The sequence below is a fragment of the Papio anubis genome, chromosome 17, assembly GCF_008728515.1.
Source record: "Papio anubis isolate 15944 chromosome 17, Panubis1.0, whole genome shotgun sequence".
In the NCBI taxonomy this organism is placed as follows: Eukaryota; Metazoa; Chordata; class Mammalia; order Primates; family Cercopithecidae; genus Papio; species Papio anubis.
The window spans coordinates 56,894,641-56,910,224 of NC_044992.1; the positions used below are offsets into that span (position 1 = coordinate 56,894,641).

At 42.4% G+C, this 15,584-nt stretch overlaps 1 protein-coding gene across 2 annotated transcripts; it reads right to left on the reverse strand.

The window, feature by feature from the left end:
• Positions 1 to 1,149: 1,149 nt before the first annotated feature.
• Positions 1,150 to 15,327, reverse strand: LOC101007523 (importin subunit alpha-1). Of its 2 annotated transcripts, XR_004179483.1 has the most exons (12): positions 15,303 to 15,327; positions 11,511 to 11,608; positions 11,224 to 11,361; positions 8,274 to 8,362; positions 6,872 to 7,140; positions 6,522 to 6,616; positions 6,160 to 6,423; positions 5,620 to 5,853; positions 5,187 to 5,369; positions 3,317 to 3,466; positions 1,924 to 3,092; positions 1,395 to 1,506 (listed from the first exon to the last, which is right to left on the reverse strand). XR_004179483.1 is itself a non-coding variant. In XM_031657700.1 (10 exons), exons 1-10 carry the CDS (start codon positions 11,583 to 11,585, stop codon positions 1,403 to 1,405), a joined length of 1,590 nt encoding a protein of 529 aa, XP_031513560.1. In that variant the 5' UTR covers positions 11,586 to 11,608; the 3' UTR covers positions 1,150 to 1,402. The 2 variants fall into 2 exon arrangements, 1 of the variants encoding a protein (XP_031513560.1); XM_031657700.1 differs by lacking the exons at positions 1,924 to 3,092; positions 15,303 to 15,327 and having other exon boundaries at positions 1,150 to 1,495.
• Positions 15,328 to 15,584: the final 257 nt, after the last annotated feature.

Sequence of the window (15,584 nt, forward strand, 5' to 3'; positions counted from 1 at the left end):
TATTTATATGCATGTTGATGAACTAGAGGAAGAAAATCCTTGTGTTTGTAGCCAAGAAGGTAAATGGAGACTTGTTGCAGTATATTACTACTGACTTGGAAAGATGTCTTGGCTGAGCATAGTGGCTCACGCCTGTAATGCCAGCACTTTGGGAGGCCAAGGCAGTGGATCATGAGGCCAAGAGATCGAGACCATCCTGGCCAACATGGTGAAGCCCCGTCTCTACTAAAAATACAAAAATAAGCTGGGTGTGGTGGCACACACCTATAATCCCAGCTATTCGGGAGGCTGAGGCAGGAGAATTGCTTGAACCCAGGAGGTGGAGGTTGCAGTGAGCATTTCACTTTTCCTAAGACTTACGTGGTACTACTGTAGGTAACACTTTGTGGTTTCCACTCAGAATCCATTGCCTGTTCCAGTGACAGCACATTCCTTAAGAGTGGTGGCTATCAGCTGGATGTGGTGGCTCACACCTATAATTCCAGCACTTTGGGAGGCCGAGGTGGGTGATCATGAGGTCAGGAGTTCAAGAGCAGCCTGGCCAAGACAGTGAAACCCCATCTCTACTAAAAACACAAAAATGAGCCGGGCATGGTGGTGGGTGCTCATAATCCCAGCTACTCAGGAGGCTGAGGAAGAGAATCGCTTCAACCTGGGAGGCAAAGGTTGCAATGAGCCAAGATCGTGCCACTGCACTCCAGCCTGGGCAACAGAGCGAGACTCCATCTCAAAAAGAATAGTGTCTATCAACCTACACTGTACAGGAGCCGTTGGGAATTGCATTTTTTAAAAAGACCCAAGGTGGACCCTCACGGCCCTCATCAACTAAACAGAACTGGGTACTTTCCCAGGTGAGGCCCATGTGCAGCCATGATTGACCTTGGAATCCCATTCAGCCTTGAAGTTTGGGAGGAATGAATTCCGCTTGTAGCTCCAGGAGAGATTTATGATTAAATTTAAGGTGTTTAGCCCATCTCCCTGGCCAAGGAGACTTAAGGAGACACTGGCTGAGGGTTTCTGGAAAATGTTATTCATTCTTCTGTAAAAACTGCAGCCAGGACTACTCTGGTTCATCACACCAGTTCGGATGGGTTACCTTTCACCAGCGACATTAAAGGCTCCAAATTAGAAAGCCACACACAGGCATGGTGAAGTAAAGAAAAGGGTGGACTTTAATGTTTATTTACAGGATGCTGCAAGATATGAAACTCCACATAGAAATAAGAAACCTAGTCAGAGGACAAGCTTCATACAGTATGTACAGTTGGAACTGTTCAAGTATAGTTTCAGTGTAAAAAGTGCTACAATAACAAACCACATTTAAAAAGAGTTCTTAGTAGAGAAACAATAAGACAAAATACCAAACGCGGTACACAACAAATGTATGCCTCAGCTACGTGATCTAAAAGGTAAAGGTCCCAGGAGCCCCATCCTGAACTTGGAAGGTGTAGCCTTCAGAGGTAGTTTCCGGCACAACGTTTTGATCTTCCTCTTCCTGGAAATATACTAAAAAATAAATATAAAAAGAATATAATTATTCCAAGCAGCAGCCTATCTAGAAGTCTGTATTCAATCTCTAGGTCTTGATCTGCATATTATACCTTTAATCCTGTATGATATTCTAGTATTTGACATAGGGGAGGGAGGGTCTCTGAAACTTTGCCAATTCATGAGTGCCCGGGGAGTTGCGGGGACCGGGGATAAGGAATGCTACTACAGTAACAGAAACAGGCCGAGATTTTTTTCTTCCCCAACTGTCACTTTTCAATAGGAAAAGACTGTATTAGGCCCAGAGCATGGCGGTGGGTTTGGCCTACTTCTCTATCACCTTCTACAATGACACCCACTAACTTACCCTCCAGATAGTCTAAGATGCTCAAGGCTGTCCATTTGAAACTAACCTGGTGACTTTTAAAATCTCACCTCAATGCCAAGACCAAGGTTCGAGGGCTTATTGAGATCATCTCCAATGCAGCAGGGTATGAGAACATTCCCATCCGGCACCATGAGGACAGCTTCCTGAGGCAGTTGGCTCAGAAGGTCCCCCACAAGCTGAATAACCCTAAGTTCAATGATCCACACATCAAGGCCAACCTGCTCCTGCAGGCTCGCCTGTCCCGCATGCAGCTGAGTGCTGAGTTACAGTCAGATACGGAGAAAATCCTTAGTAAGGCAATCCGGCTTATCCAGGCCTGCGTGGATGTCCTCTCCCGCAATGGGTGGCTCAGCTCTGCTGTGGCAGCTATGCAACTGGCCCAGAGGGTCACTCAAGCCATGTGGTCCCAGGACTCATACCTGAAGCAGCTGCCACACTTCACCTCTGAGCATATCAAACATTGCACAGACAAGGGAGTGGAGAGTGTTTTCGACATCCTGGAGATGGAGGATGAAGAATGGAACGCATTGCTTCAGCTGACTGACAACCAGATTACAGATGTGGCTCGCTTTTGTAACCGCTACCCTAATATCGAACTATCTTATGAGGTGGTAGATAAGGACAGCATCCGCAGTGGCAGGCCAGTGGTGGTGCTGGTGCAGCTGCAGCGAGAGGAGGAAGTCACAGGCCCTGTCGTTGTACCTCTCTTCCCGCAGAAACATGAAGAGGGCTGGTGGGTGGTGACTGGAGATGCCACGTCCAGTAGCCTCATCTCCATCAAGAGGCTGACGCTGCAGCAGAAGGCCAAGGTGAAGTTGGACTTTGTGGCCCCAGCCACTGGTGCCCACAACTACACTCTGTATTTCATGAGTGACACTTACATGGGATGTGACCAGGAGTACAAATTCAGTGTGGATGTGACAGAAGCCGAGACGGACAGTGATTCAGACTGAGTCCTGAGGCATTTATTCTTGGGTAAAGGAGAGTTGAGCCTGAATTAGGAATGTGTACATTGTACGGATCCTGGTGGTTATGGGGACCAGGTCTGTGGGCCCGACGTCTGGCCAGCCAGGGCTAGTGCTGTCCCCGCCCACCTCCACTTCCTTTTCCCTTGTTCACACTCTGGATCCAGTGACAGCAGGGGTCATGGGTCAAGCATAAATCATATATAGCATTTTCAGGCATGTTACTGGTAGTTCCTTTTGAGTCTGACATTCTAATAAAATAATTTGTAGAAACCAAAAAATAAAAAATAAAAAGATTTTATTACTATCAAGCCAAACATCAGAGGGGCAAATAAATACATTACATCCTATGTACACTGATAATTTTACTATATTTAACAAAGATATGAGGCTCATTTTTAAAATTATGAGGGAAAAAAAGGGCTTGACTTTAGATGTTTCCAAGTTATTATTAATATTACCATCCATTACTCACCTCTACAGAGAAATACTTCTCAATTAAGCTTAACGAAGCCTTATACACAGACTCATTTTCATGGTTTTGTAGAGCTTCAATTTTGTCTAAGCCGCCACATTCTTCAATCATTATACTAAGTTTCTCAGTTTCACCTAGTTTTTCAGCAGCCTAAAAAAAAAAAATTCCAAGTTTACTGGTGTATACTCTGAATGTTTTAATGAAGAAAACATTGAAAATTTTGAATATTGATATGTCAGGCAGAAATAAGCACCTTAACAGTTCCTTCATCAAGCATGTCATAGTTTTATGTCCATTTTATATTTTGTTGAAACTCAATGTGATTGGATCTATACCTGCTTTTAGCACTACTTCAACTGGAGCCAAAGATCTTACAATCAATAGCTCTCAACCTTTTCTATGTATCAAAATCACATGGGCAACTTTTAAAACACACTACATTCCAGTTCAACTGGTCTGCTATGGGAACAGGGGCTTATTGTTCTGTAAAAAATCCTTTATCATCACAAGGTGTAGTCAAGATGTCTAAGGGCAAAGATGGCGTATGGAGTGCTAAACTAAATGTCTGACCAGAATGTGTGTTGATATTAAGGATTTATTGGGCATATGGAATGGTATGTAGGTTAGTTTTTCTTTAAATTTTCAACTTTTAAGAGACACATAAATATCTATAGATGAAATAGCAGATTTACTTGAAAATAACTTAGGTGATTAGATGAGGGGAAGAGGAAATACTGGCCACATATTGACAAATTATTTATACGCAGTGACAGATATGCCAGCATCCATTATTGTAGGCTCAATTTTTTTTTTTTTTTTTTTTTTCGGAGACAGAGTTTCACTCTTGTTGCCCAGGTTGGAGTGCAATGGCACAATCTTGGCTCACTGCAACTTCCGCCTCCCAGGTTCAAGCGATTCTCCTGCCTCAGCTCCTGAGCAGCTGGAATTACAGGCGCCCGCCACCACATCTGGCTCAGTGTTTGTATTTTTAGTAGAGACGGAGTCTCACTATATTGGCCAGGCTGGTCCTGAACTCCTGACCTCATGATCCACCTGCCTCGGCCTCCCAAAGTGCTGGGATTACAGGCATGAGCCAGCACGCCCAGCCTATAGGCTCAACTTCTATATGAAAAAATCTCTAGAATCCAAAGTTGATGAGAAGGGCTTACCTACCACCAATCACTATGACAAAGTGCCATATGCTGGTATGCTTGGATCAATTAGGGGTGGAACCAGAAGAAAAATATAATTAAGTCATTCAGAATTTTTTTTTTTTTGAGACAGTTTCACTCTTTCGCCCAGACTGGGGTGAAGTGATGCAATCTTGGCTCACTGCAACCTCCGCCCCCCGCCCAGGGTTTAAGCAATTCTCCTGCCTCAGCCTCCCGAGTAGCTGGGATTATAGGCACCCGCCACCACGCCTGGCTAATTTTTGTATCTTTAGTAGAGACAGGGTTTCGCCATGTTGGCCAGGCTGGTCTCGAACTCCTGACCTCAGGTGATCCACCCTCCTCGGCCTCCCAAAGTGCTGGGATTACAGGCATGAGCCACTGCACCAAGTCATTCAAATTTAATTTCACCAAAATTCAGTAGAAAATTGGGACATTAAATCAACCAAGTGAACAGGTGTGATGAGTTCACATAAGCACCCGACTTCGATTCAGGTCCCATCATCCACTTGTCATCTCTTTTATATCTTTGATAATGCCTGCCACATTTTTAATCAAAGGTGTGGCCCACCTAAACAGGCTTTCTGAATCTTTGGCTTACTAGTGAGTAAACTTACAACAGCTGCCCTCCCCCAGGTCTAAATAGTAAACTGATTATTATCAAGTTCAAATTCAAACAAAGCCACCTTGATAGGACTTACCTGAAAGATATTTGAAATGGCATCCAGGATAACCAGAATAATCTTGGTATCTTTTGCAGTTAAGAGGTTCATCAACGGTTCTATTATGCCACAGTGAACGAGGTACACAATCTGCTCAACTGTTCCACCACTAGTGTAGTTGGTCACGGCCCATACAGCCTCCTTTTGTGTCTTAAAATCTGCCTATTCAACATAAGGAAATGGTTTGATTTCAGAACAGTTGCACAAATAAGTTTCCAAGAGTACTTTTTCACAAAAACAATGACTCAAAGGACCAAGGTTCTATCCAACCGTAAGTGAAAGGGGTTCCTGGGTATTTTCCAGCAAAGGACTCCAAGTAGAACCCAAGATTCTTGCACGTGAAGAAGCTTATCAAGCAGAGCTTTCTATAAATACTAAAAAATGACTTGATTAAATCCTAAGACTTCATTACCTTAGAGAGAACACTGACAAGGAATGGGACTAATCCATGATTCACAACTTGCTGTATCTGGTCCTGACGGCCAGCTGTGATGTTTGACATTGTCCATGTAGCTTCCTTCTGAATGTTAGTTTTGGGGTTGGTGAGCAGGCTGGGAAAGACAGCGAGTGCTCCTGCATCAGTCACAACCTGAGTCTGTTCATCTGTACCAGTGACAATATTCCCTATGGCTCTTAAGGTAGGAGTCTGAAAAGGAAAAATTGTTGATGCTGGTTACCTTATTTTTTTCTCAGCACTTCAGAAATTCTGTACCCAGGCTGGAGTGCAATGGCATAATCTCGGCTTACTGCAGCCTCCGCCTCCCGGGTTCAAGCAATTCTCCTGCCTTGGGATTAAAGTGCATGCCACCACGTCCAGTTAATTTCTTTGTATTTTTAGTAGAGATGGGGTTTCACCATGTTGGCCAGGCTGGTCTTGAACTCCTGAGCCACCGCGCCCAGCCTTGACCATGCTTCTTATACTTACGTCCTAATCTACAAGTAAATAACTTACCACAATTGGCAATTCAGAAGCTCCTAGAAGCTTCACAAGTTGGGGCACAACTCCTGTTTTCATGACCATGTCAATTCGTTCATTCGGACCGTCAGTAAGGTAGGAAATAGCCCAGCAGGTATCTGCTAATACTTCTGGATCATCATGATGCAGGAGCCGAACTAAGGTAGGAAGAATCTGCTCAACAGCATCTATCGGGGGTGCAGGATTCTTGTTGCGGCAAAGATTTGAAAGTGTCCAGGTAAGATTACGTAAGGAGCCACACTAGAGGAAAAAATAGGCAATGAGAGGTTCTGTCTTTTGAGAAGATGGGGGAAATGAGAATGAAGAAGTGAGTAACTTTATTCATGTTAGTAACTTACTGCTAAAGATGACATATCAGGAACCGCAAGCAGAGCCAACAATGGGTCAACTGCACCATACTTAATAACCAAGTCTCGGAACACTGAGCCGTCACCTGAAAAAAAAGGCAAGATTAATTTTATTATTTTGTCCAACACCATTAACGTTCAGTGACTGATGCACCAGCAAAAACTCCCAAGCGTACTTAGATGGCCCTCTGCTGCCTTTGTAAAGACGACACTTTCATTCCTAATAACGACTTGAAAGCAAGCTCAAAACTTGACAAAGTCATTATTGCTTATAATAAGGCCTTTCTTCCAACTCATTACGCTTAGATACATTCAGTCAAAAGAACTTCAAGTCCAAGTACCTGCAATGTTTCCTAGAGCCCAGACGGCTTGTTCACTGATGTGAGCATGGGGAGATGCCAACAGAGAGATGAACACTGGGATGGCACCTCCATCTACCACAGCCTTGGTCTGTTCTGATGTCCCAGAAGCAATGTTAGTGAGTGCCCAAGCAGACTCAAACTGAATGGGACTACAATCAGTTCTGCCCAAGAAGGACACAAATTTTGGAATCAAACCAGCCCAGATTATGTTGTCTATGGAGGGTTGTTTTCCTCTAGAAAGTAGTTTCCTAAAGGGGAACAAAAAGAAAAAAGTTGAAAGTGATTAACAAAAGGAGTTTGTCTAAAAACCAATTTAAAATGCAATTCAAGAGTTTAGAACTTCAGACAACCTTTTAAGTAAATCACTAAATGCTGAGACATTCTGGAACCTGAGAGAAGCTGAACAGATTACTCGTATGGTACTATGTATGCGGTATAATTAACTATCATTTTTCCAAAAATTGTTGATTATCCTCCTCTGCAGCCCTGCAGAAATCTTCTACAGATCTTGTCACTTTTTAAAAAGCTTTTGACAATCTGACAGGGTTATACTCTCATTAGTAATTGAATTTGGTCTCCCTGATAGTTGTGGTTAAGCACTTTTTGTTTTTTTGAGGCAGGATCTCACTCCACCCAGGCTAGAGTGCAGTGCCACGATCACAGCTCACTGCAGCCTCGACCTCCTGGGCTCAAGTGATCCTCCCACCTCAGCCTCCTTAGTAGCTGGGCTACAAGTGTGTACCACCACACCTGGGTAATTTTTTTTTATTTTTCATAGAGACGGGGTCTCACCAGGTTGCCCAGGCTGGTCTCAAACTCCTGGGCTCAAGTAACCCACCTTTTGGCCCCCAAAGTGCTGGGATTATAGGCATGAGTCATCACGCCCAGCCTAGAACTTTTTAATCATTTACCATTGAAATTTGTTCTGTCAAGCTATAGAAATTATTAATCCTTTCTATTACATCATAACTGTGTATGATGGGAGGCAAAGGTCAAATTATACTTATCTCCTAAATGGATCTATCATTCTAAATGGATGTCTCAATCCCACTTACTATTTATTTCTTCGTTTCCCTGCCAGTGACTTGAAACATTACTTTGATAAAAACTTTATGGGCGGGTGCAATGGCACACACCTGTAATCCCAGCACTTTAGGAAGCTGAGGTGAGAGGATTGCTTGAACCCAGGCATTTGGGACCAGCCTGGGCAAAATAGCAAGGCTCCCCTCTCAAAAAAATTAATAAATAAGAAACTATTTGGCTTATGGCTGGCTAACCTAATCTTTCCTTATACTATCTGTCTGCCTATTCCTGCCTACTCCCCAAAAAATCTAAAAACACTAATTTATTAGGTTACCCATGCTATCGCAGACAGACTTACCTGGCAGCTTGAGTAGCTTGGAGTTGATTTTCCACATTGTTGCTATTTACGCCTTTGACAATGTCATCAACAGACCAATTTACAGTGCCCTAGAAGAAAAATGAAATTTTGCACCTTATCATTAAGACTAAATACAAACAATAAAATCCACACTTACCACTGTGAAGGCAAGTGTAAACATTGTTCGGCTTATAGCCAGCTACTAAAAATTTAGTCCTACATTTAATTTTGCCTGTTAAATATTCATTATTTTATATGTAGAACAGTTTCCAAACTCGGTGTCAGGACTCACTGGAGTCTCAAGTTATGGAATATCCAAGTGTTTTGTTGCTAAAAAAAGGCAGCTTTGAACAATTAAAAAAATGAACTAGAAGGCCAGGCACAGTGGCTCACACCTATAATCCTAGCACTTTGGGAGGCTCAGGAGGGAGAATGGGTTGAGCTCAGGAGTTCGAGACCAGCCTGAGCAACATAATGAGACCTCCCCACCCTACAAAAATTTTTTTGAAAAATTATCCAGGCACGGTGGTGTGCGCCTGTCACCATGCAAGACCTTGTCTCAAAAAAAAAAAAAATCAGAGCAGCCTGAAGATTATTCCTACATTAATCTCAATCACTTGCATTCAGATATACTTTGAGAGAGAAAGACACGAAGTTATAAGCAACATTCTGAGGATTTTCATATCTAATTTTATAATCTATGTATGCCCACGGTTGAATGTTGTTGCAAATATAAATGTGTTATGTGCGGCCAGGCTCAGTGGCTCACGCCTGTAATCCCAGCACTTTGGGAGGCCGAGGCGGTAGATCACCTGAGGTCAGGCGTTCGAGACCAGACTGGGAAACATGGTGAATCCCCATCTCTACTACAAATGCAAAAATTAGCCAGGCGTGGTGGCGGGCCCCTGTAATCCCAGCTTCTCGGGAGAAGGTGGCAGGAGAATCGCTTGAATCCAGGAGGCAGAGGCTGCAGTGAGCTGAGATCACGTCACTGCACTCCAGCCTGGGCAGCAGAGCAAGACCCATCCCCTGCACCCTATAAAAAAAAATGTTTTATGTTGTGAATCACAGTAGAAAGGAGGTTTGAGAACCAGTGCTACCCATAATTTAAAAAGACAGTACCCCTGTCTCTCCAGGAGCTTGATGCCTCACAGAGGAAATGTGACAAGCAGACAAACAGCATAAAACAAGTGGTAAACAGATGGGCTACACAGCATTTACTCCCCATTTTGGGTGCAGAACCAGGCGCTAGAGAATCCTGGGAAAGGAGTGTCTTTCCTGCTAGGCTAAGGAGTGCTATAAGGAGAAGATGAGCTTTGAGCATTACTCACCTCTATTAGTGTTAGTATCCTAGAAATAGAACATAGGTAGTATTCAATTAAAAAAAAAAAAAAGATAAATGTGGAGTGCTAAAGGGCTAAAGGAAGCATAATGTGGCTGCGCGCAGTGGTTCATACCTGTAATCCCAGCATTTTGGGAGGCCAAGGTGGGCAGATCACCTGAGGTCAGGAGCTTGACACCAGCCTGGCCAACATGGCGAAACCCCGTCTCTACTGAAAAAAAAAGAAAATTAGTTGGGCATGGTGGTGCGTGCCTATAATCCCAGCTAATCGGGAGGTTGAGACACGAGTATTACTTGAATCCAGGAGGCAGAGGTTACAGTGAGCCAAGATGGCACCATTGCGCTCCAGCCACAATGACAGAGTGAGGCTTTGTCTCAAAAAAAAGAAAAAAAAAAAAAAAGGAAGCATATTGAGCATATTGTGAGAAAAAGAAGTAGGAAAGTGCCCAGTTATCTTTGAAAGATGAAAGATAAATTTGAAAATCTAAGATAGGTCTACTTTGTGGAAGGCCTTCATGGAGTATGGATGATGATGATGATGATATTATTATTATTATTATTATTTAGACAGAGTTTTGCGCTTGTTGCCCAGGCTGGAGTGCAGTAGTGCAATCTTGGCTCACTGCAACCTCCGCCTCCCAGGTTCAAGCGATTCTCCTGTCTCAGCTTCCCAAGTAGCTGGGATTACAGGCGCCCACCACCAAGCCCAGCTAATTTTTTTGTATCTTTAGTAGAGACAGGGTTTCACCACGTTGGCCAGGCTGGTCTCGAACTCCTGACCTCAGATGATCCACCCACCTTGGCCTCCCAAAATGCTGGGATTACAGGTGTGAGCCACCGTGCCTGGCCAGAGTATGGATTTTTATTTTTAGAGACAGGGCACAGAAAGAAGGAAATGATAAATTAGGAGGCTACTGTAAATATTTCAGGAGGAAAGTCCTGAACAAAGCTGGTGACAAATTAAAAAAAAAAAAAATAGAGACTAACAAAAATAGCAGAAATAAACCAGAAATAGGCTGGACGTGGTGGCTCACACCTGTAATTTCAGCACTTCAGGAGGCCCAGGTGGGCGGATAACAAGGTCAGGAGTTCGAGACCAGCCTGGCCAACATGGTGAAACCCTGTCTCTACTAAAAATACAAAAATTAGCCAAGTGTGGTGGTGCATGCCTATAATCCCAGCTACTTGGGAGGCTGAGGCAGGAGAGTTGCTTGAAACTAGGAGGTGGAGGCTACAGTGAACCGAGATTGTGCCACTGCACTCCAGCCTGAGCAACAGAGCAAGACTCTATGTAGGAAAAAGAAAAAAGAAATAAACCAGAAACTGGTTGGCTCTGGACACACTGGTCAGGTCAAGATACCCAGCTAGCAGCTAGAAATGCAGGGAAGTCTGAAGGAAGGTCAGAGCTAAAGGAAGATCCTAAATCAGCTTCAGTGGATTATGGAAGGCAGGAAAGAAGACAATTACTAATTGCAAACAGAGAAAAAGATCTTCACAGATAGTTAAAACCATAAGACTAGAAATGTTAAGTTTACTTGAATTTCTAAGAAAAGTTCCTACTGATTTTCTGGATTTCACGTAACTCATAAACCAAAATACGTTTTTTACCTGATTGTTGCGGTTTTCCTGCAGCGGAGAAGTAGCATCATCAGGAAATGAGCTTACGTTTCTCCTCTTCAGCATCTGGTCATCCTTCTTAGCTTTCCTCAGCTCCACATTGACCTCTATTCTGCGACGCCTCATTTCCTTGAGAAAAGATAACATGCCGTTTCACCTATCACATCAGTTTTTGTTGCTAAGTGAGGGTATTTTTTAAAAGATCCCTAAGTTTTCACCCCTTTCCAAATGTCCTCCCATTTAAACACCACCACAGGAAAGCAACAGAAGGTACTCACTGTACTGTCTTTTCCCTTGTTCTTGAATCTGTGAAGACGGGCAGCTGGTGTATTAGCATTCTCGTTGCTGGACATGGTTATGAGACAAAGGGAGAAAGCTAAAAGATGGGCGAGGAGAAAAATATTTCCTTTATCGTTTTCCTTTGTCAATAATAGTACCAAATAAGAATTGAATTATCAAGCATCTACTGAATCCACACCTGTATGCTAGAGGGGGGATCATCATGTTTTCAGCACTATGAAATAGCTTTACCCAAAGGGGAACTGTCCCCCTTCCCTCTGAAGCGCTGAGACTTCCTGGAGAGGGCTGTCCATCAGAAATAGAATGCAAGCTATATAAATGGAAACTTCCTAGTAGTCATTTTTTGTTTTGTTTTGTTTTGAGACAGAGTCTCACTCTATCGCCCAGGCTGGAGTGCAGTGACATGATCTCGGCTCACTGCAACCTCTGCCTCCCAGGTTCAAGTGATTCTCCTGCCTCAGCCTCCCAAGTAGCTGGGACTATAGACGTGTGCCACCATATCCGGCTAAGTTTTGTATTTTTAGTAGAGATGGGAGTTCGCCATGTTGGCCAGGTGGGTCTCAAACTCCTGACCTCAGGTGATCCACCCACCTCGGCCTCCCAAAGTGCTGGGATTATAGGCATGAGCCACCACGCCCAGCCAAAAAAAAAAAAACAATAAATCATAATGAACTTAGACAAAAATACCTTCTTGGCATCTAATGAGATGATCAAAAGGTTTCCTTTCTTTGACTTTTCGCTTTTTGAGACAGTGTCTTGCTCTGTTGCCCAGACTGGAGTGCAGTGGTGCGATCTCAGCTCATTGCAACCTCTGCCTCCCAGGTTCAAGCGATTCTCCTGTCTCAGCATCCTAGTAGCTGGGACTACAGGCATGCACCACTGTGCCCCGCTAATTTTTGTATTTTTAGTAGAGATGGGGTTTCACCATGTTGGCCAAGCTGGTCTTAAACTCCTGGGCTCAAGTGATCCACTCACCTTGGCCACCCAAAGTGCTGGGATTACAGGCATGAGCCACCAGCTCCAGCCTTTCTTTGACTTCTTAAAATAGTAGGGTATTAGTAATCTCCTGGAGATTGGTGTCTAAGGTGAAGCCAATTCAGCATGGCTTCTTATTCTTTAAATTTACTCCTGAATATATCTGCATACTAATGTTTTGAGATTTCTTATAGACATGCCTATTTGCTATTAATTATTATAATAAATATTAATAAAGGAGACAGGGCCATAATTTTCTATTTGTCTATTTCTATTTATCAAGTTTTCTAACAGGTTCACACTAAGAGAAACAATAATCTGTAAAATGTCCTCCTTTTTCTATTCTGGTAGAAAAGTTTAGAAAGAACTATCTGGTTCCTGAAACTTAAGAAAAACCTTATGAACTCATCTGGTCCTGCCATCACCTTAATGACAGGTGCAGTGATAAACAACCAGAAATCCTTCTCCTGCCTGAGTGTGGCTTCTGCCCTACTAAGGACTGAGATCACTGTGGCGTCCTTCCCAACCCTTCCCCCACCCAAAGGGAGCTCGGTGGGCCCCTTTCTGTAGCGGTGGGGATGGAAGGTGGGGCACGATCAGGTGGGGACTTCTATTCCACCATCTTGGTCCACTCCTTCTAGGTGGACCCCTTTCTTTGTGGATGTAGGAAACCTGAATACTATATTAGTGGACCCTGTGAAGGCTTTAAAATTCCAAGTTCTAGTAAAAGAGAATCAGAAACATTGGTTAGTATACCTCTTTTTTTTATTCTTGATATTGGTTATTTGTGCTGTATTATTTTTCCCCCCTTGATAATCTTATCAGAGGCTTGTAAAACATAATGGGATCTAAGGTATGTTTCTTTTCTATTTCATCACGTTTTCTCATCTTTAATATTTTCTTTCTTTAGGTTGGTTCCTTGAGATGTACCCCTAGCTAATTAATTTGCAGTTTTTCTTTTCTAACATAAGCATTAACAGCTAGCAACTTCTCCCAGGAAGTCTAATTGCATCTCACAAATTTCAATATATGTAGTACTTTCATGAACATCCAGATCAAAATGTTTTCTGGTTCTCATTATGATTTACATTTGAGCACTTATTTATTTAGAAGTATATTTCTTACATTTCAAGCATATAGCCCTTGCATTTCTTTAAAATTTTACAAATGTCTATATCCCTAAACAATACTGTAACATTGTATCATCACACATGCTTTTAAACTCTACACACATGTATGTAGTATATACATTTTTCCTTATGTGTTTTTAGTGATGGAACTGTTTTCTCTTTTTTTAAATTTTTATTTTATTTTAGATTCAAGGAGTCTATGTGCACTGGGGGGAACTGGGTTTCTAGTTACTCATTACCCGTATAGTAAACACTGTACGCAATAGGTAATTTTTCAACCCTTGTGCCTCTCCCACCCTCTCCAAATGTTTTCATTCTATTGTAAACTTATGAGATTCAATCTCGACACTTGTTGCTGTAGTGTGTTTTTCACTGCTACGTAATAGTCCATTATGAAATAACACAATTTAAACATGCCTGATTATGAGTACTTAGGAATTATTTCCAAATTTCACCATTATGAAATAATATTATAAGGAACACTCTGCTACAATGTCTTCTCATGTACACAGGGTAAAAGTTTCTCTACAGTATCAGGAAGGAGTCAAATTGCATTTTTAACTTTGTTTTTGTCAAACCATTCTCTAAAATGTTATAGCAACCATTGCACTAATTGCTCTGTTATCAGAAATGTATCATGACTATAATCCCAACACTTTGGTAGGCTGAGGCAGGCAGGTCGCTCGAGCCTAGAGTTCAAGAACAGCCTGGGCAACATAATGAGACCCTGTGTCTACAAAAAATACAAAAATTAGCTAGGCATAGTGGAATGCATTTGTAGTCTCAACTATTTGGGAGGCTGAGGTAAGAGGACAACCTTAGCCCAGGGAGGTCAGGGCTGCAGTGAGCTGTGATGGTACCACTGCACTCCAGCCTGGGTGACAGCAAAAAATTAGCCGGACATAGTGGTGGGCACCTATAATCCTAGCTACTTCAGAGGCTGAGGCAGGAGAATCATTTGAACTCAAGAGGTGGAGGTTGCAGTGAGCTGAGATTGTGCCACTGCACACCAGCCCGGGCAACAGTGCAAGACACTGTCTTAAAAAAAAAAAAAAAAAAAAAAAGAACTAATAATATTCATTCATGTTTTACAACTTATCTAAGAAGAAAATGAGGCCAAAAGTAAAGTCTTTAATATGGCCTCTTAAATACATTAGCTTTCATTATTAATATGCTAGTATTTCAAAAGGGAGTCCAATATTCCTCATTTACAAGGCTCAGAATTCACTTACCTGGTATGTCCTAAAGATTCTCACCATATTGGTAGCATCACAACTGGTTTAATGGCACACTCTAAAATGGCTAAAACCAATGCAAATTCTCTGGGTTTGCTACACATCTGAACTGCCTTGATCCAATTTGCCTTATATTTCAGAAGAAATGAAAGAAATTATTTCACTACATTGACCTTAAATTAAAAGCACAGTAGTTTTAACTTTGGCCTCCATCTGATTCCAGGGAATCAGACTCTGACTCCTAATCCTCCAAATAGTGGTGTTGGTTCAGTAAGTTAGAAGTACACTTACACCTCTAACGTCCTGTCTGCTGACCACATTGACTTCTTTCAACTCATTGGTAATGACGTTTTCAAGTGCACATCTACAACAATCATTTTATAAACATTTAGTATATCTACAGCAATAAATTAACCTCAGTTTCCTTTACCTATGTGATGCCCAATTGGGATGAAGAAAGGATGAAGGGATGTTGTTTTCTAATTGGGTGATAGACTCAGAGTAGATATAGTAAGAACTTTGGACCCATAGACAGAACCGTTCCATTTGAACTCTCCTGCTGGAGTCAGACAGAATTTATGTGCAAGATGCCTTCTCTTATCATGATCTTCTCTGTGCTGGTGCTCATTCAAAGCAAATGAATTGGTGGAGTATTGATTGTGGTAGACGAGATACTTCCCTTCTTGACCCAATTTAAGATAATTGTTGATAT

Excerpts from the sequence above, each read along its gene's own strand:
- LOC101007523 (XM_031657700.1), bottom strand. The coding sequence starts at position 11,585 with ATGTCCAGCAACGAGAATGCTAATACACCAGCTGCCCGTCTTCACAGA. Across the intron at positions 11,362-11,510 it reads ACAAGGGAAAAGACAGTACA|GAAATGAGGCGTCGCAGAAT; the intron begins GTGAGTACCTTC and ends TCTTTTCTCAAG. Across the intron at positions 3,467-5,186 it reads CCATTTCAAATATCTTTCAG|GCTGCTGAAAAACTAGGTGA; the intron begins GTAAGTCCTATC and ends TTTTTTTTTTAG.